The sequence below is a fragment of the Megascapheus bottae genome, chromosome 25, assembly GCF_031878675.1.
Source record: "Megascapheus bottae isolate mThoBot1 chromosome 25, mThoBot2.hap1, whole genome shotgun sequence".
NCBI classification, from domain to species: domain Eukaryota; kingdom Metazoa; phylum Chordata; class Mammalia; order Rodentia; family Geomyidae; genus Megascapheus; species Megascapheus bottae.
In genome coordinates, this window is record NC_143533.1 from 20,466,048 (window position 1) to 20,487,023 (window position 20,976).

The following is a 20,976-nucleotide window of genomic DNA, read 5'->3' on the forward strand; positions in this document are numbered from 1 at the left end:
TTGAGACCACTCAATCAAAGCTTGGTCAATCAAAGTTACTGGCATTTTTTTTTTTATTGCCAACAATGGAAGGGATAGAGGGGAGGAGAGGAGGTTTCATACTCTAGTCCACCTCCAAATAAAGTAGTAACTAAAGATCAGGACACTGCTGAGTGTTGCTATCAATGTTTTGATAGATAGCCCATTATAATGTTGGCCCATTAATTAGACCATCAAATGTGATTTTTTTAATGAACAAAAAAATGGGGGGGGGAAGGTGTTCTGATTTGCTTTCATAACAGCAGGACTCATTTGGGTAGCTCCACACATTTTCTGCTGAATTCCAAGAATTAAAGGTAAGGCTGTATGCCTATAATAAGAGCTTTTCTTTGTATAAATCCTAATTATATACACTCATATTTCTTTCATCTGCAAAAATGAAATAGTATCTTTAATCAGTAGCATGTGGATGGCCTCAGATCTGAGACAGAAAATGGTACAGGGCAAAGTCAAGTATTTTGGGTAATTACCATTTTTTAAAATTCCTTCACTGAGGATCATGTCTCTGACCACCCCAAATACACCACAAGAATTAGACCATGAGCTGTCTGCATTTTGCTGTTGGGAAACAGATACTTTTTAAATTTTGATAATGTTTAAAGATTTCCCACAGCCTTCACTAGAAAAATGAACCTTCATTAGAAGGTCTATCCCAAAATACACAGCATTTTTTAAAAATTAGAGCAAAGGTATGACCCTATACAGGCTTCCTTCATCATATAATGACATTTGAGGTCCTTCCTATTGTAGTAATAACATACTGCCCCAGATTCATATAATTCTTAGAGCCATACCAGGTTCTGCATGTGCAATCTCTCTTCTCGGTCCCTGTACAATTCCATGTGCCAGGAACAATAAATGCAATGATTCCTTCTCACTTTGCAAATAAGAACGCAGCCATAACTCAAGAAGACTCAGTCATCTCTATCAGACCCAAGTTTAGAACTCAGCTTTCCCAATTCTCTCTCCCCAAATTCTTTCCATCATGCCATCCTGCCTATCTGGTGCCTTCCATCAATGAATGTTGAGAAACAAACCTGAAACATGAGAATTTAAAATATAAAGCACTGAAAATGAAAAAAAAAAAAGTGTGGTGGTTGCATGCCTACAATTCCGGAACAAGAAGGTGAGGCAGGAGAATCAATAGTGATGCAGACGCCAAAGGAAATAAAAGAGAAACAAAGTAAGAAGGGAGAGAGGGAAAGAGGGAGGGAAAAGAGCTGGAAAGAAGGAAGGGGAGAGAGGAAAGGAAGGGGAGAGTGGAAGAAGCTAAAATGTTAGATGGAGTTCTCTGATTTTGGAAGCAATGAAGACTGGAGTGCCAGGGAATTACTTTTCTAACAAAAGCATCTTAATCACGTTGAAGCAAACATTTCAAGAATTGGAAGGGAAAACATTCCCCGTAGACCTCCTTTATTTCTGACCCACATAGGGGCGAGTTCCAGGCTTAGCCCCCTCCTGTCTCAGTCCCTTTATTGTTGCCCACAAGAAGCCATCTGATCTTTAGATCATCTCAGAGCAATTTAAAAGGAGGTAAGCAAATGGAATATTAATGGTACTTTGCTGAATGTCACATCTTTCTCCCCCTTTCCCTTCCCGGGGACCCCAGGCTAGGGCAGCAGCCAGCAGCATGTAGCTGACGTCAGCCAAGAGGGACTGGGAGACTTGACCTGGCCTGGGGCCCCGACACCTGTTCCGCACAGCCCTTGGGTCCCGGGGTCCGGGGCGGGGCGCAGCTGATGGGCGGGACGAGCGGGGAGGGGGGTGGCTGAGGGTACAAAAGGGAAGGCGTGGTCCGGCTCCCGCATCCCGCTCCGGCTCCAGCTGCAGCAGAGCAGGAGCAGCAGCGCGGAGAACCGGGAACATTCCGCGAGAGGAGCAGCCCGGCTGGGACGATGCTGCGGGTGCGGTGTCTGCGCGGGGGTAGCCGTGGCGCCGAAGCGGTGCACTACATCGGTTCTCGGGTGCGTGATCCCCGGATCGGGCCTGGAGGCCACCGTATCCCCCCAACTCCCTGCGCTTTCCCCAGCCAGAGCTGCATGCAGCACGCGTCCCGTTAGGTCCGGTCCCCCCAGGACCTCAGGCCTTAGGAGCTACCAGGGACTTGGAGCCCCCCGCCCGCGCCCCCCAGGCCAGGATGTGGGGGGACCTCATAGTGAAAGGGGGACACATGGCTTGGGACTCGGTGATTTGCACCGGCTTCGAGTTGAGGAGCTTCAGGGGAGAAAACGCGCGTGGGTCGGATGGATGGGGAGGGGGCAGTGGGAACGGGGCCGTGAGACTCGCGCTCGGGTTTAACCTGGAGCCCCAGGCTGGAGTGAGTTCACCCAGACTTTCCGCCCTGCCTCCCCCCCCCCCCCCCCCCCCCCGTCCCTTCCCTGGGATGTTCGCACTTGGCGGCAGACCCTCCCTGGCTCCGACAGGAATAGCTCAGGCCATCTGGCTCCCCAGCAACTGGTTCTGGAACAGCTGTCTCCCTCTGGCTTTGGTCTCCACCCCACCCCTGCGCCCCTGCTGCTCCCCACACCCTTTTTGGCGGGTCCTGGGGCTTGAACTCTCTGCCCTCAAGGCTAGTACTCTACTACTTGAGCCACAGCGCCGTTTGCGGCTTTTTCTGAGTAATGTAGTGGATGTAAGTCATGCACTTTCCTGCCCTTGGCTGGCTTTGAACCACAGCCCTCAGATCTCAGCTTTTAGAGTAGCTAGGATTACAGGCAGGAGCCACGGGCGTCCCTGCTCCTTCCACCCTCTCTTAACAGGGGGAAAAAATTGGGATGGGGTGGGGGGAAGGATTGGAAGGAATAGGAATGTTAGCAGTGGTGGGGAAACTCTTCCTGCTGTAGATTTTACATGCCCTGCAGATTTCTTTTGTCAATCCCCCGTTTAAATGTGGGCCTGGGTCAATTCTTGCCTTAGATGGGGGGAACTGTGGGCCATCGGTTAAAAAAAGTGCAAATGACAGTTGGTCAGCTTCAGAACCTAAGTGCCAAAGAATGGCACTGAAAGATAAGGTCCTTTATATGTTTCCACACTGTTATTTGAAGGGGGAAGGAAGGCTAAGGTTTGGTAGTTGTAGATTTTGAAAGGGAGAGGAGGCGCCCTCCCCTAGCTGGTGGTGGCTGGGAGTGATGGGCAGTTATCTGTGGAAGAGTTACTGACAGCCATTCCAGAGTCACTGGAAGCTAGTTTGCTGAGATGTCCATGGAGGAGTATGGAGGAGTATGGCAGCTAGGAACAAAATCTTCAATTTTTTTTTTTAAGTTTTAGCGATTAGCCTAATAGATAAAAGAAATTCTATACATAAGTGAGGAGGTTAGAAAAAAAATCACCAGTAATATTATTTATTTATTTATTTATTTTGCCAGTGCTCAGGGCCTGGGCACTGTCCTTGGACACTTTTTGCTCAAGGCTAGCACTCTGCCACTTGAACCACAGTACCACTTCTGGTGTTTTCTGGGTATGTGGTTCTGGGGAATCAAACCCAGGGCTTCATGCATGCTAGGTGAGCATGCTATCACTAGGCCACGTTCCCATCCCCTCACCAGTAATATTTTTATACCCATGCACTACTATCTTGGTTTTCAGCCGGGAGTTTGGCCTAATGGTAGACTGCTTGCCTAGCATGCATGAAGACCCAGATTCGATTCCTCAGTACCACATACATAGAAAAAAGCTGGAAGTGGTGCTGTGGCTCAAGTGGTAGAGCTCTAGCCTTGAGAAAATTCCAAAGACAGTGCTCAGGCCCTGAGTTCAAGCCCCAGAACTAGCAAACATAAATAAATACATAAATAACATCTTGGTTTTCTGTCCCTTAAATGATTTTAAATATTTGCATATAGTGTTTTGTTTGTCTTTTATCATCGCCGGTCTCCACTTCTTACCTCCACGAATGGAATAGAGCTACATAGTAATTATTTTTTTTGTTGTTGTTATTGTCCTTCAAAGCTTGGACGAACCTTAGCAGGATGGGTGCAGCGAACTTTCCAGAGCACCCAGGCAGCTACAGCTTCCTCCCGGAATTCCTGTGCAGCTGATGACAAGGCCACTGATCCGCTGCCCAAAGACTGCCCTGTTTCCTCCTACAATGAATGGGACCCCTTAGAGGAAGTGATAGTGGGCAGAGCAGAAAACGCCTGTGTCCCACCATTCACAGTGGAAGTGAAGGTAATGCAAGGGTGTACCTGTGTCTGGAGATGGGTTCTGTCCTCCCTCTACCATATTGGCTTCTACTACCACTCTCCTCTGTAAATGACCTTCACTTTAGCAGGGGTTAATTTTGTCTACTATCTCTGTGGCATTTGACATTATCCACACAAATCCCTTCCCTCTTGAAACCTCACTTGAACTCTGTAAGACCCTGTTTGACTCATCCGGTTAGTTTATTTGCTTTTTACTAACTCCATTTTAATCATGTTATTCATTGTGATCCCATCACCTGCTCTGCTTTGCCAAGTCCTCCACAGCAGTGGATAAAGTCCTCATGGTATTCATGATTCTTCATTAGCTAGTTCTTATATCTTCATTCCCAGGAACATTCTCCCCATTCACATTTTAATATGGCCTCATCTCACAGATATATATTAGTATGGCATTAGTATTTACTCATTCCTGTTTAAGTTGTTCTTTCCTCTAAAATTCTATCCTGATTTGCATCAGACTTTGTCAGACAAACATAAATAGCCAAGAAGCCCTAACAAGCTCCCTATCTTTGTTCTCGTGTATCTGTCTCACCTATTTTCCTGGACCCTCCGAGCCATACCTAGTTCCAAGGTATTTCCAAAGCTTTTCTAAAAACATCTCCCTTAAACAAAAAAAAACAAAAACAAAACAACAACAACAACAACAAAAACCTTCCAGTATTCTTTATCTGTATAGTATTCTTTATCCTGTATGCAATGCTAATGGCTAGGACCCCTGTGGGTTCCTATTCAAATAGTATGTCACATAGGGTCCTTTCCATATTGAAGACAAAGGCTAAAGCCCATTGTTAACAGGTTACAAATAAATCTTCACTATTTTTAAGTTGTTTATGAACGTCTACATTTCACTTGGAATGCAGAGGAAATGAGTTCTGTGGAAGAATTATCACCAACATTAGAGGAATTGTTTACCATGTAACAGATTTCCATAGGTTTTTAAAACCAAAGAACTTGGGGCTGGGAGTTTGGCCTAGTGGTAGAGTGCTTGCTTAGCATGCACAAAGACCAGGGTTCAATTCCTCAGTACCACATACATAGAAAAAAAGCTGGAAGTGAGGCTGTGGCTCAAGAGGTAGAGTAGAGCACTCGCCTTGAGAAAGTCCAAGGACAGTGCCCAGGCCTTAAGTTCAAGGCCCAGGACTGGCAAAAACCAAAAACAGAAAACAAAAACAAAGAACTGTTAGATACTGGTGGCTCACACCTGTAATCCTAGCTACTTAGCAAGCTGAAATCTGAGGATTGCAGTTTGAAACATGCTTGGGGCAGGAAAGCCTATGAGACTCCTATTTCCAATAAACTACCAAAAATTCAGAAGTGGAACAGTGCCTTAAATGGTAGAGTGCTAGTACTGAGCAAAAGAAGCTCAGGGACAGGCTGGGTTCAAGATCCCAAGATAGTAGCAAAGAAAGAATGAACGAACGAAGGAATGAAAGAAAGAAAGAAAGAAAGAAAGAAAGAAAGAAAGAACTTCTTTTCTGTTCTAAGAAATGTGTTCTCCACATAGATAAAAGTACTAAGTATATTTCATACCACGTGATCTTAGAAAATCGAAATTCTCAGACATTACTTTTAGTTGCCACATGACTTGTGGCTTGACTTTGTAGTTTCATCTGCCTGTGGAAAGTATATCATGCTAAAGTCAGAAGATGGAACTGAATTAGTTATTCGATACAAGCTTAAGAGCTAGTCTTGATTTATCATCTATTTGACCATATGCAGAATTCCACAAATTTTCAGACCCTAGTAAAGTGGAGATATTGAGAAGTTTGGTAAATTCAAAGGCTTTCTAAGGTCATAACAGCATTAAATGCGAGGGTAAAGGTTGTATGCTGAGTATTTTCAAGAATAATGCTGAGACTTACTGTAGGTGAATGGATCCATTTTATCAATTACATTATAAAGATACATTGGGGAGCCAGGTACCAGTGGCTCATGCCTGTAATCCTAGCTACTCAGGAGGCTCAGATTTGAGGATTATTGTTCAAAGCCAGCCCGGGCAATACCAAGCTGAGAGACTCTTATCTCCAATTAATTACTACAAAATGGGAAGGGGGCTGTGGCTCAAGGGTAGGATGGTAGTCTTGAGCTGAAGAGCTCAGGGACAGCCCAGGCCAGAGTTCAAGTCCCATGGCCACCCTTCCCCTCCCCCCCAAAAAGCTAACTGGCTTTTTATTTTTAAAACATCCTTGCTTTCAGTTTTGCTTTAATCTATTAAAAAATAGAGCCCTTTATAAAGGATCTTTCTATAAAATTAAGCTTATGGTTAGGAAAATATAAAGTAATTGCTGGATAAATAAGAAATACATTTCTATACAGATTTCTATTAGCTTTCCAAAGATAGCTAAAAATTAATCTGATCAATCACATAGACTCTAGAGAACTGTAAAGTTTCCAAGAATGCAACCACATCTCTGCAACCTATTACTTAAAAACATCATATACTCAACATCTAATGTAGCACTCATCTTGCAGATACTTGGTAAATGACTGCTAACTCATTTAGCAAGGTTATAAAGGAAGTGTAAACACTTTCCAACTCTCTTGGAAAATATAATTTGCCATGATCATTTGGACTTTGTCCAACCTTTGACAAATTATAACTCATATTTGTTCAAATAACTTTTTTTTCCTCTAAGGAAAGTTTACTTAACATATATCAAGGCAAACTACACAGATATTCACACAGGACACTTGGGAATGAGCCTGACAAGACAATAAAACTGTATGACTGTTATAAGTCAGTGTCCCATTTTCAAAGGCTTCTTGTCCCTCAGTGGACTGTAGGAGATGTGCCTGGCATGTGAAGTGGTGAATGGATGAGTAATACCAAGATGTGTCCAAAAGGAAAATAAAGTCACTATTATTCCTTCTTTCTAGTTGCTGCTGCAGAAATTGCTAGCGATAGAAAACTGGAGTGCTTCATTTGGTTTGGTTTGTCTTTTGAAAGAGTAAGCTGGCCTTTAATATATTACACTGTTTAACACTGGTAAATTTTTTCATGGGTCAGCAATTGAGCCTGTCCTAGATCCTCAAAAGTAAGTTAACTAATTAATGATTCTCAACAGAGGTCATCAAACTTTCTATAGAGGGAAGATGATTCATAGGTCTGTGTTGTGAGTACTCAACTCTCAGTTCTGCCACTACAAAGCAAAAGCAGCCATAGGCAATGTGGAAACAAACGAGCATGCTTATGTTCTTATGAAACTAGTCACAAAGGAGGCACTGGGCCAGATTTAGCCTGTGAAATCCATTTTTTATTGTTTTCGCATGTAATTTCTGGGAATTTCTACATATTTAAGCTTTTCCCCAGCTACTACAATACCGTGAATTCACTCATCAGATTTTTTTTTTTTTTTTTTTTTTTTTTGCCAGTCCTGGGCTTGAGCTCAGGGCCTGAGCATTGTCCTTGGACTTTCTCAAGGCTAGAACTCTACCATTTGAGCCTCAGTACCACTTCCGGCTTTTTTCTATGTATGTGGTACCAAGGAATCGAACCTGGGTCTTTATGCATGCTAGGCAAGCACTTTAACCACTAGGCCAAACTCCTGGCCCCAGATTTTTTTTTTTGGTGGGACTTGAACTCTGGAACTGGGAGTTGTTCCTGAGCTCTTTAGTTCAAGGCTACCACCATACACCTTGAGCCACTGCATCATTTCTGGTTTTCTGGTGGTTAATTGGAAATAAGAATCTCAGAGCCTTTTTTTGTACCCAGGCTGGCTTTGAACTGTGATCCTCAGATCTTAGCTTCCTGAGTAGCTAGGATTATAGGTGTGTGCCACTAGCACCCAGCTTATGCCTCTAATCTTTTTTTTTTTTTTTTGGCCAGTCTTGGGCCTTGAACTCAAGGCCTGAGCACTGTCTTTGGATTTTCTCAAGGCTTGAGCTCTACCAACTGAACCACAGCACCACTTCAGGTTTTTTCTATGAATGTGATATCGAGGAATCGAACCCAGGTCTTCGTGCATGCTAGGCAAGCACTCTACCACTAGGCCAAACTCCCGGCCTGCCTCTAATCTTAATAGGGGAAAAATGCCTTTCTTCCTCACAAAGTATCTTAAGGTACTGTTTTCCAGACAGGATTCTGAGATGCACTGATAGCCTGTGTTTTATTTTGTTTTAGTATATGGTGTTTTTATTCTTTTATATTATATTGTCTTCTTCTCTTGCTAAATTCCACTGACACTTTCTAACACAAATACTTGTTTCTTGTTTTGTCTGTGAATCATGGCCCAGAGAATTCCAAGCCTGTCTGGGAACAGACGTACTATTAGTGGTTGGACATGAGATCTGAGACAGAAGGATCAGAAAGGCCTCAAATATTAGGATAATTCAGAGTTCTTTCAACGAATACTGAATGTATGGAGTCAGTGTGTGCTCAATGCCAGGGATCAGCAATGAACAACAACAAAAAAAAATTGGTTCTAGTCTCAGTTCTATTATGTTATACAAAGAGTTGTTGTCCAGCAACAAACTTACCTTGAGTTGGTATTTTTCTTCTGCAGTTATTTCATTGGCTTTCTTTTGCTTCTAGGCCAACACATATGAAAAGTACTGGCCATTTTATCAGAAGTATGGAGGGCATTCTTTCCCCAAAGATCATTTGAGAAAGGCTGTGGCTGAAATTGAAGAAATGTGCAATATTTTAAAAATGGAAGGAGTGACAGTGAGAAGACCTGACCCTATTGACTGGTCCCTGAAGTATAAAACTCTAGATTTTGAATCTACAGGTAAGTGCTTCCAGAAAGCTAATTTGTAGCTGAGCACTAGTGGTTCATTGCTATAATCCTGGCTACTCAGGAGGCTGAGAGCTGAGGATTGTGGTTCCAAGCCAGCCTGGACAGAGACTCTTACCTCCAATAAACTTCTCAAAAAAGCTAAAAGTGGCACTGTGGCTCAAGTGGTAAAGTACTAGCCTTGAACCAAATAGCCCTAGGACTGGCAAAGGTAAAAGAGGATGAAGAGCTAATCTGTAAGTGTCCTAGGCTTCCAATTTCTTAATCGTGTAGGGAGAAAGCTCTCAGGTAGAAAGAAGCAGTTTTTCATAAACTTCTTGATAATCTTTCCTACATATCAGCAATGAATTCCTTCTAATTTCCCTTAAGAACAGAAATGAAAAGAAATACAAACATTACCATTTTCTTTTAAACTAATACTTTTACATAGTTAGTCTTATACTTTAGTTCTATAACTTATAGTTACAGAATTATTCTTGGTCCAATTTTTATTTTGTGATATTAATAGTTCTTAAAGAAATATACATGGGGGCCCAGGCCTGGGCTGAGCTCTGGGCCTGAGCACTGTCCTTGGACTTTCTCAAGGCTAGAGCTCTACCACTTGAGCCTCAGCACCACTTCCGGCTTTTTTCTATGTATGAGGTTCCGAGGAATCGAACCTAGGTCTTTGTGCATGCTAGGCAAGCACTCTACCACTGGGCCAAACTTCTGGCCCCTTGAAGAACTGTATTGAGAGCAAGAAAGTAACCTACATATGGAGTAAGCTTAAGGTTGAGGATCTCTTTGAACAGACTGTTGCTTTCCCCCCCTTTTTCTCTTTTGCTTGGTTTCTTCACCCTTACACGGAAGTTTTTTTTTTTCATTCTTTTTTTTTTTTTTTTTTTTTTTGCCAGTCCTGCGCTTGAGCTCAGGGCCTGAGCACTGTCCTTGGACTTTCTCAAGGCTAGAGCTCTACCACTTGAGCCTCAGCACCACTTCCAGCTTTTTCTATGTATGTGGTACCGTGGAATCGAACCCGGGTCTTCGTGCATGCTAGGCAAGCACTTTAACCACTAGGCCAAACTCCAGGCCCATACACGGAAGTTTTTAAGAACATATTAGTTGAATAAAGTAATGGGTTTCATTATGACATGTGCATATATTTATAATGTACTTCAATCATATTCGGTATATCTATGTCCTTTTCTATTCTATATCTCTAATAATCCCCCTTTTATGTATTTTCTCCTTAAATTCCACATTTGAGAGAAAACATGCAGTATCTGTCTTTGAAAGTCTGCTTACTTAACAGTGTTTCATTCATTTTCCTGCAAACAACGTAATTCATTCTTCATTATGGTGGACTAAAAGTCCATTGTGTATACATAATGATTCTATATATGTACATATATTCAGGGCTTTTAGAAATTATTTTTACCAGAGTTAGATGACATTATATGCACTATTCTGTCTTGGAAATTTCTTGTACTGAGATGGTTGTGGAATTTTTCCTTTTGGTCTGACAGGTTTATACAGTGCGATGCCACGAGACATCCTGATGGTTGTGGGAAATGAAATTATTGAGGCTCCCATGGCATGGCGTGCACGCTTCTTTGAGTACCGTGCATACAGGTCAATTATCAAAGACTACTTCCATCGTGGCGCCAAGTGGACAACAGCTCCTAAACCTACCATGGCTGATGAGCTTTATGACCAGGTTAAGTCTCTAGTTATAGGCTAGCTTGTTAGTAACTTTTCTAAATAATCCACCAACAGTAAGAAATTCTCTGATGCTATTTAAATGTTGAACATTTCAGAAAGTGAAAACATCGCTTGCCCCCCCCCCACCCCGCCCACCCAAAGTGCTTGGGCCTGGAGTGTGGCCTAGTGGTAGAAGGCTTGCCTAGCATGCACGAAGCCCTAGGTTTGATTCATTGGTACTACATAAATAGAAAAAGCTGGAAGTAGTGCTGTGGCTCAAGTGCTAGAGTGCTAGCCTTGCAAAAGCCTTAGGACAGTGCCCAGGCTCCAAGTTTAAGCCCCAGAACTAGCAAAAGAAAAAAAAAAGTGATTTTGGTACAATGAAGAGTAAATGATCTTGTGATAACTGTTTGTAACAATAATAGTTAACATTTATTTGTTGCTTACCTTGTACTGAATCCTGGGGTTAGCTCCTTTCTTTGCATTTTATTCTTCAGAACAACTCTAAGAGAGAGAGGAGTTATTTTATTACGGAGAGTTGTCCTGAGATACTCTGCTCTTTGTAAGAGCTACAAAAGTCCCATGGTTCAAGTCCTTTTCTAGAAAAAGAGCCTGATCTACTGGCAGATTCACAGTAAAATGAAACACAGTTATCCCTCCTTATCTATAGACTCTGCATTTGTTGTTTCAACCAACTTCAAAACAAGCATATTGTAAAAATACTGTACTAACCATGTACAGACTTCCTACTTGTCATTATTCTCTAAACAAAAGAGTAGCACATCTTTTACATGTATTTACACTGTGTTGGGTATAAGTAATGTAGACATGGTTTAAAGGAAGATATGGACAGATTATATGCAAATACTCTATCATTTTACATAAACATCTGTGGGTTTTGGTATTTGTCAGAGGTCCTGGAACCAATCACTCTGCAGATAAAATGGGTGATTTCATGTTCCTTATTAAATCATTTATTATTTGATTACTTACGGAAAAAAATTAAATCAAAAATATTTCTAGGGATTCAAAGAAAGAATTAATAATGAATTAATTCTACCACACCCAAATTTGGCAGGGAAGCATGGTATTTTGTTTTATGATACCAGTTAGGCTTATGTCCAAATTCCTTTTCTAAAAGAACAGAATTACTTCATCCTGTTGGCTTTCAGTATTATAGTTACATGAATGCATGCATGGCTCATAAAATATTTTCAGAATCAATTACTGCCCTGCACCACTTGTTTCCAAGTATCAGAAAATTTCTGTAATGCCTGATTTTTATTGTATTTTTATTTTATTATTTGTATGCTTTATTTTATTATTTATGTTTATTATTTATTTTGTTTTATTTATCAAAACCTTTCTCCTATGCATGCTTTAGTTTAGAACTGTATAGGTATTTGGGAAAATTATGATAAAGAGTTAAGCTTTTTTTTTAAATGTATATTCTGTTAACAACTTCCTCATAAAACCAATGTATTATGTGTGTTCATTCTTCTTCCAATTAGGATTATCCTATCCATTCTGTGGAAGACAGACACAAATTGGCTGCTCAGGGAAAATTTGTGACGACTGAGTTTGAGCCATGCTTTGATGCTGCTGACTTCATTCGAGCTGGAAGAGATATTTTTGCACAGAGAAGCCAGGTTGATGTTTACTAATTAATATTTATATGTTAAGGGCCGGGAGTTTGGCCTAGTGGTAAGAGTGCTTACCTAGCATGCAGAAGACCCGGGTTTCAATTCCTTGGTACCACATACATAGAAAAAGCCAGAAATGGGGCTGTGGCTCAAGTGGTAGAACACTAGCCTTCAGAAAGTCCAAGGACAGTGCTTAGGCCCTGAGTTAAAGCCCCAGGACTGGAAAAAAAAAAAGGAAAAAAATATTTATATGTTAAGATAGTTGAATCCTATATTTTTAGTTTTCTAAACCTAGAACCAAATCTTTATATATTGCATGTCTTCTTTTTATCTTCAGGTTACAAATTATCTGGGCATTGAGTGGATGCGTAGACATCTTGCTCCAGATTACAGAGTACATATCATTTCCTTTAAGGACCCCAATCCAATGCATATTGATGCCACTTTCAACATCATTGGGCCTGGTCTTGTGCTTTCCAACCCTGATCGACCATGCCACCAGGTAAGAGAGCTCTTAGGATGCTGCAAAAGCAACAGAGTCTAGCAACTTTATGTACTTCCATGGCTCCAAATGGTTCTAAGTGACAAATTAAGCATTATTCAACAGTATTATGGTCAAACAAACATCACTTATGACATGTTTTAAGGTGTCGACTCAGAAATGTACATTGCTGCTGTTAAAATTAGTATAGTACCATCAAACTGTAAATACTTGCTCTAGCTAAAAAAATCAAGTATGGAGCCGGGCGTGGTGGCTCCATAGGAGGCTGAGATCTGAGAATCGAGGTTCAAAGCCAGAATAACACTCAAGAACCTGAGACTCTTATCTCCAATTAACCACTAGAAAACAGAAAGTGGAGCTGTGGCTTAAGGGGTAGGGAAATAGCCTTGAGCTGGAAAGCTCAGGGACAATGTCCAGGCCCAGAGTTCAAGCCCTATGACCCACAAAAAAGTGGGTGGCGGGAGTTTGACCTAGTGGTAGACTGTCTGCCTAGCATGCACAAAGACTGGGGTTTGATTCCTCAGTACCACATACATAGAAAAAAGCTGGAAGTGGTGCTGTGGCTCAAGTGGTGGAGCACTAGCCTTGAGAAAGCCCAAGGACAGTGCCCAGGCCCTGAGTTCAAGGCCCAGGACTGGCAAAAAAAAAAAAAAGTATGGGTATCTGAGTGTATAATAGCTGGGTACTGGTGGCTCATGCCTGTAATCCTAACTATTCAGGAGGCTGAGTTCTGAGGATTACAGTTCTAAGCCAACCAGGGCAGTAAAGTCTGTGAGACTCTGATCTCCAATTAATCACAGAAAAAAGTGGGAAGTGGTGCTATGGACAGTGCCCAAGCCCAGAGTCCACACCCTAGGTGTAGGACCAACTAAAAAAGAAAAAATAAAGAGAGAAAGTATATAGTATTATCTGTGATTTGGAATTTCAGTTTCAGTTTCATAGTAAATAGTAAACAAAGAATTTTTTTTTAACCAGCTCTGGGACTTGAACTCATGGCCCGGCAGTTGCTGAGCTTTTTTTTTTTTGGCCAATCCTGGGGCTTGAACTCAGCTCTACCACTTGAGCCACAGCACCACTTCTGGCTTTTTCTGTGTATATACTGAAGGATTGAATCCAGGGCTTCATGCATGCTCAGCAAGCACTCTAACACTAATCCACATTCCCAGCCCAACAAAAAACTTTGGTATGGCCAGAACAATGCCGCTGAGCAGTGGGTGCCTTTCCTGTCCCATGGGTCAGCCTTCCTGCAGCCAGCCTCACTCTACAGGGAGTAGAGCTAGTCTCTACTGATCCTGCAGCCTCTGACTTTCTACCTCTTGCAACCTTATTCTCAACAGACAGAAAGTAATTTTGTGTTATTTGTAAGGATGAAGTATACCTTTCACAAAGCACTTTTATATGGTGTTACAGTTCATTTCTGTCCCTTATTTTCAGATCTGGTGGCCAAAATTACTTATTCACTGAACTTTAGCATATTTAACTAATATTCTAAGTGGGTATGTGATATGGATACAGAGATGGCTTACTTATAATAGGTAACTGATAACAATATGGTTCTTTGAGAACACGTCTAACATTTATTTTTCTTCTATAGCCACAAATTAACTATGAAGTTGATGGGCCATAAGTTTGGCATAATCATATTTTTGTTTTCATTTAATTTAAAAAATTTCATTTTCTTTAACAAAGGTGTTCTTCAGGAAAGTATCTTTGGAATTTTAAAGCTCTTACAACAGAGAAAATCTTAATATTACAGTCTATAATTTATAATAGAGTTTCTCTGTATATTTTAAAATATTGGAACAAAATCATCCAAATATTTAACAAATTACATTTCCCTATTTTGACAGTTGAGATGACACCTCACCAAAGAGAATTTTTTTTTTGGTTGGTTGTGGGGCTTGATTGAACTCTGGACCTGGGCGCTGTCCCTGAGCTCTTCAGCTCAAGGCCAGTGCTCTACTATTTTGAGTCACAGCACCACTTCTGGTTTTCTGGGGAGTTCATTGGAAATAAGAGTCTCATGGACTTAAATGCCCAGACTGGCTTTGAACTGTGATCCTCAGATCTCAGCTTCCTGAGTAGCTGGGATTATAGGCATGCGCCACCAGCACCTGACTCCAAAAAGAATTATTAATGACAGGAATGCTAAGCAGGGTCATGTACATCTGTAATCCTGTTTACTAGGAGCCTGAGGCAGAAGAAATGTAAAGTCAAGGTTAACTGGGCTATATGATAAGATTCTGTCTTTAAAAAGTGGGGGAGGGGGCGGGAGTTTGGCCTAGTGGGAGAGTGCTTACTTAGCATGCATGAAGACCCAGGTTCAATTCCTCGGTACCACATACATAGAAAAAGCCGGAAGTGGGGCTGTGGCTCAAGTGGTAGAGCTCTAGCCTTGAGGAAAGCCCAAGGACTAGCAAAAAAAAAAAAAAAAAAAAAAAAAAAGCTGAGCATGGTGGCTCATGGCTGTAACCCTAACTACTTAGGAAGCTGAGAATTGAGGATCACAGTAAAGCCAGCCCGGGCATTAAAGTCCATGAGACTCATCTTCAATTAACCACCAGAAAACTGAAGTGAGGAAGTGGTGTTGTGGCTCAAGGGGTAGGACAGGAGCCTTGAGCTGAAGAGCTCAGGGACAACGCCCAGGTCCAGAGATCAAGTCCCATGACTGATCCCTCCCCCCCAAAAAAAAACAGGAAGAAAGAAAAGGGAAAAATTAAAAGTATCAGAGACTAAGAATAAGCACAATAAGTAGATATTTAAGTCTTTTGGGGTTATTTTGGTCTTGCAGATTGATCTTTTCAAGAAAGCAGGATGGACCATAATTACTCCACCAATACCAGTCATCCCAGATGGTATGTCTGCTTATATTTATACTTATAACAAAGTGAATACTTCAGTGACCAAGAATCTTTGATCTATATAGAACTGCCCAGATTTTAGCAAACTAGAGAATATATTTCCCTAAAAAATAGTAAAGTGGTGGCTATGAGTACTAAAATAAGGTTGGGACTTTTGTTTGCAACATTTCCTGCCATAGAAAATGAAAATGAGAAGACAGAATAAAGCAACATCACATAAAGCAAACAGGATGAACTCCGATTGTGTCATGAACATGGATTGATCCCTAACATTTACAGAAAAATACTTTTAGGGTTAAAATAATTTTTTAAGAATAGAGAATATAGCCCAGTGATAGAGCACATGTTTAACATGCTCAAGTCCCAAGGTCTAATCTCCAGTATAGAAAAAGAAAAGGACAGCAAGGTAGGTAGGTAGGTAAGAAGGAAAGAAGGAAGGAAGGAAAGATGGGTATGGTGATACAGCTGTATCCTAGCTGTAATCCCAGCACTTCATTGGTTGAGGCAGGAAGATAGAGAAATCAAGCCAGCCTAGGCAACATAGAGTTCATAAATGAATGAATAAATAAAATGAAGTTTTCACAAAGAAAGTAAACCAGGGAAATAATTGAGCTTTCACTTTAATACCTTTCACATGTAAATTCTTGGCTTTAGGCAAAACTGGCACCAGATATGTTTGAACAGTTGTTGCTATTTTCAGATCACCCACTCTGGATGTCATCCAAATGGCTTTCCATGAATGTCTTAATGCTAGATGAAAAACGTGTTATGGTGGATGCCAATGAAGTTCCAATTCAAAAGATGTTTGAAAAGCTAGGTATGTAGAATAAATGCAGCATTTTGTCAAATATGAAAGTGTTCAATAAGATCTGAGAAACTGAAATTAAAAGTCATACATATGGTTTATCAAATTCAATTTTCATTCCTCTTATAGGTGCTTAACTAGTACTTTGTAAGTGGATAGTACTTTTGTTTTTGTTTTCAACAAGCATAGCCTCAAGAAGTTGGAGCTTGGAAGGACAAAGGGTGAGCAAATGCAGAAGTAGCATTCACTAGACAGACACTATGTTGAAAATGAACTGTACATCTTGTGGGTGGAAATGGGAGGGAAAACCTGGGAGAAAGCAAAGGAAGGAGTGACACTGTCCAAAAAGAAATGAACTCATCTGACTTATGTAACTGTAACCCCTCTGTACAGTACCCTTATAATAACAACTCAAAAGAAAGAAAGAAAGAAAGAAAAAAAGAAAGAAAGAAAGAAAGAAATTGGAACTTGTTGGGCACTGGTGGCTCACATCTATAATCCTAGCTACTCAGCAGGCTAAGATCTGAGGTCCATGGTTCCAAGCTAGACTGAGCAGGAAAGTCTGTGAGACTTTTATCTCCAATTAAGCACCAAAAAAGCTGGAAGTGAAGCTATGGCTCAAACGGTAGAGAGCTAGCCTTGAACATAAAAGCTCAGGGACTATACCCAGGCCCTAAGTTCAAGCCTCAGGCCTGGCGTGTACGCGTGCGTGTGCGTGCGCACATACGAAGTTGGAGCTATATCTGAAGCCAATAAAATACTCCCCTTCGTGATAACTTTATCAATGTTCTAAGACTCATAGTTTCCAGGTGTCCACCTGTGAATCTATTTCTTTGTATATACATTGGTGAGTCCTTTGCAAAATAAGAAATTATTAAGACTTCTTTTTAAAGTAAATGAATATTTTAAAGGCTCATGAGAGTCCAACGAGAGACAATAATGAAGACAGGCATGGTCTTTTTTAAAGTGCCACTTTATCTAATACAACAGACTCCCTAAGTATTGCTAGTTAAACAGACAGTACATTCCAGATGTATTATTGTTATAAATATTACCAAGATTAAACCAGTTCTCTGACTAGCTTTGATACATATAACTATACCAACCAAGACTAAACTACCAATTTTGGTCCATTGTTTCCTTAGGATGTCCTGGCAAAATTAATCTGTATCAGATTAAATCTCTTTATAGTTTACACATAAAGTCAATGTTCAGGTTGGCTAAAGTGTACTTTCACTACTAAATTAACAGTGTAATATTAGAAATACTCTGACAAATCTAATTGTAAAACAAACATCTTGAAATTTTAATTCTTGATTATTTTTTAATATATGGTGGAAACAGCTTATCTAGTCAGTAGAACAAAATTGTAGGGTTTCTGTTAACTTTTATGTAAAGATTTTGTATTAGCAATGAGATAGATTAAATGAAAGTGTAACTGGTGAAAAAGAAGAAAACCAACCATAGTATCTTGAAAGGTTAGAACTACGGGACTCCATCCTGTAGAGAGAATCCTTATGTTAGTTTATCTAACTGATCTCGTCTCTCTTTGAATGCAGGTATCAGTACCATTAAGGTTAACATTCGTAACGCCAATTCCCTGGGAGGAGGCTTCCACTGCTGGACCTGCGATGTCCGCCGCCGAGGCTCCCTTCGGTCCTACTTGGACTGAGCAGGCCTAGGGGGCCTTAAAGCATGGCCTCAGACACACCTGAGAAGCTTAGGGGCAAGGTTCATTCTCCCGCTTTAAAAACTGCATGAACTGTAGTGCTTTCAACAATCATAGCCTTAACAGGGGTCTCAAGCTGGTTTACTTTTATTACTTTTCTTTGATGTAAGGAAAATAACTTCTACTAGGTATTCCTTTCTTCTGAAGTTAGTTACTATTTGGCTTCAAGTATAAGAATTGGGTGAATGTGTACCAAAACAAAAGTTAGTCACTTGAATAACTTGGCCACTAATATTTAACCATCTACCTCTGTTTTTTAATTTTCTTTCCAAAAGGCAGCTTGAAATGTTGGTCCTTTTTTCCTTTTTGATAGACTCATGAATGTTTGTATGACTTCCTTTTTTCTAAATGAGAGAAAGACTTAGAAAGGTACATTTCCTAAATAGAGCCAAATGACTCTTTTTCTGAAGAAGAATTTGGGTGGTTCTTTATTTTGTTTCTGAAACAATAACCTACACTATACGAACATTAAAATGGATTTTCCATGAACACTGTTAACATTCTCATCATAGCAGTTATATGTACTACTAAAAACCATGTCATACAACTTACCTCATTTCAAGTGAAGTATTTTGGTCTTTTTCTTCTTTCCAAAAATTTTCATAACTATTTAGTATGCTAGGATATAACTATCAGTTCCCACCCCTGAATTTTAATGCTTAATATCTAATAGGTACATTGCAGCTTTAGCAATCTAAGATCTGTTTACATATGTGCAAATTATTTAAAGCATAGACTTTAAAAGCAATTTTTTAAAAAAAAACTAATGGTGGTAAAAACCAATATGCAATGTGAAGTAATTTTAATGTTGGATACTGTATATGTATTTTTATTCTAATAAACTTTTGTGCTTCAAATTGGATTTTATTACAGTTCCTTTATATCGGCCTAATTATTCCAGTAAAAGTAAATTATAGAATGTAGCTCTTAAGACAGAATTCTAATTTTCTGAAATAATCAAGAATATTCAGAGGCTGGGAATGTATCCTTGTGGTAGTGTACTTGCTTAGCATGCATGAAAAACTCAGTTAGATTCTTCAGTACTACATACACAGAAAAAGCCAGAAGTGGAAATGTGGCTCAAGTGGTAGAACACTAGCCTTGAGATGTGTAAGCCCCAGGACTGGTAAAAAAGAAAACAAGAATACTCATCCCAAATTTAGAACTAACACTTGAATTCAGAAATATTCAACTAAGTCAGACTTCAGTTTATTAAAAAACTGGTACTGAAGCTGAAATGGAGAGTTCTAGCCTACAGAAAATCCAAGGACAGTGCTTAGGCCCTGAACTTAAGCCTAGATCTCAGAGAAGTAAAAGAAATCCTAATTCTGGAGGCTGGGAGTTTGGCCTAGTGGTGGAGTGCTTGCCTAGCATGCACATAGACCCGGGTTTGATCCCTCAGTATCATATATATATAAAAAGGCCAGAAGTGGTGCTGAGGCTCAAGTGGTAGAGCTCCAGCCTTGAGAAAGTCCAAGGACAGTGCTCAGGCTCTGAGCTCAAGCCCAGGACTGGCAAAAAAAAAAAAAAAAAAAAAAAAAAAAGTCCTAATTCTGGAGTTACTGAGAGGTTTGCACATAAAAAAACCTGCATAGAATGTGTACATTAAAGATTCACAGGTTTGAACCATTCCCTTGTCAATTCTTTTAAGCCATTTGTGTCCCAGTGTCCTTTTATACCAATCACAGAGATCCTGTTAGTCTTACATTTGGACAGAATCCTATTTGAGAAACCCATTGTTGTGTGGATGGGTACACACTGGGGGTCCATCTTCTAAGATCTAAATCTTCAGTGCATATCCTCTGCATTCACTGCAGTGGCTATTCCAGGCCTTTACTAACTTCTGAAATGAGAAAAGAACCATCAATTCCCTCAGTTTCTGGTCTCATCCCCTTTAGGTCTCTGTACATTTGTATAACCTGGTTAAGGTTGCCTCCCACCAACCCCCTACCCCCTCCTTTATCAGCTAAGCTTTTAGAGGGAGCTCAGTGATAGCTTTGACTTCTTTACCCTCTTAAAATCTCAGGGCTATAGAAAAAGTACTGAACAAAGTCCCATCCTTTAATCTTTTTCAACAGAAACTGACATGTTTCATCTTGTAACTTCAGTGTGTGTGTGTGTGTGAGTGTGTGTGTGTGTGAGTGTGTGTGTGTGTGTGTGTGATATGTCTCCCCACCTCAGAAAATAGTCATGCTCAAAGCAATCTCTTGTATCTGTCTCCCTTGTCCATGATTCAGGCCTTTTTTAAATTACAAAATGATCATTTTTCATTTGAGAATGACCACTTTTTTTAGGGGGGGTGTCTTGGGGCTGAACTCTGGGCCTGGGCACTATCCCTGAGCTTTTCAGCTCAAGACTACCACCCTACTCCCCCCTTCTTTTTTTGCTAGTCCTTGGGCTTGAACTCAGGGCTCTGTCCTTAGACACTTTTTGCTCAAGGCTAGCACTCTGCCACTTGAGCCACAGCACCACGTCTGGCTTTTTCTGCATATGTGGTACTGAGGTAATGAACCCAGGGCTTCATGCATCCTAGGCAAGTGCTCTACCACTAGGCCATGCTTCCTACCCCCCAACCCTACCCTTGAGCCAAGCCCCACTTCCCATTTTCTAGAGGTTAACTGGAGATTAAGAGTGTCAGGTCCTGGGGCCAGGAGTTTGGCCTAGTGGTTAAAGTGCTTGCTTAGCATGCATGAAGACCTGGGTTTGATTCCTTGGTACCATATATATAGAAAAAAAAGCTGGAAGTGGTGCTGAGGATCAAGTGGTAGAGCTCTAGCCTTGAGAA

At 40.7% G+C, this 20,976-nt stretch overlaps 1 protein-coding gene and 1 long non-coding RNA gene across 3 annotated transcripts in view; one reads left to right on the plus strand and one right to left on the minus strand.

Moving 5' to 3' along the window:
* LOC150046536 (uncharacterized) overlaps positions 1-8,763 on the minus strand; it is a 22,730-nt gene extending 13,967 nt beyond the window's left edge. The window contains exon 1 of the long non-coding RNA XR_016532603.1: positions 8,715-8,763. This is a non-coding gene — a long non-coding RNA (uncharacterized LOC150046536). The remainder of the gene's footprint in view (positions 1-8,714) is intronic.
* Positions 1,876-19,022, plus strand: Gatm (glycine amidinotransferase). Of its 2 annotated transcripts, none has more exons than XM_090318431.1 (9): positions 1,876-2,003; positions 3,985-4,203; positions 8,770-8,965; positions 10,477-10,667; positions 12,163-12,300; positions 12,632-12,796; positions 15,588-15,651; positions 16,358-16,474; positions 18,022-19,022. In XM_090318431.1, exons 1-9 carry the CDS (start codon positions 1,935-1,937, stop codon positions 18,132-18,134), a joined length of 1,272 nt encoding a protein of 423 aa, XP_090174557.1. In that variant the 5' UTR covers positions 1,876-1,934; the 3' UTR covers positions 18,135-19,022. The 2 variants fall into 2 exon arrangements, with proteins under 2 accessions (XP_090174557.1, XP_090174558.1); XM_090318432.1 differs by lacking the exon at positions 1,876-2,003 and adding an exon at positions 2,977-3,050.
* The last annotated feature ends 1,954 nt before the right edge of the window (positions 19,023-20,976 follow it).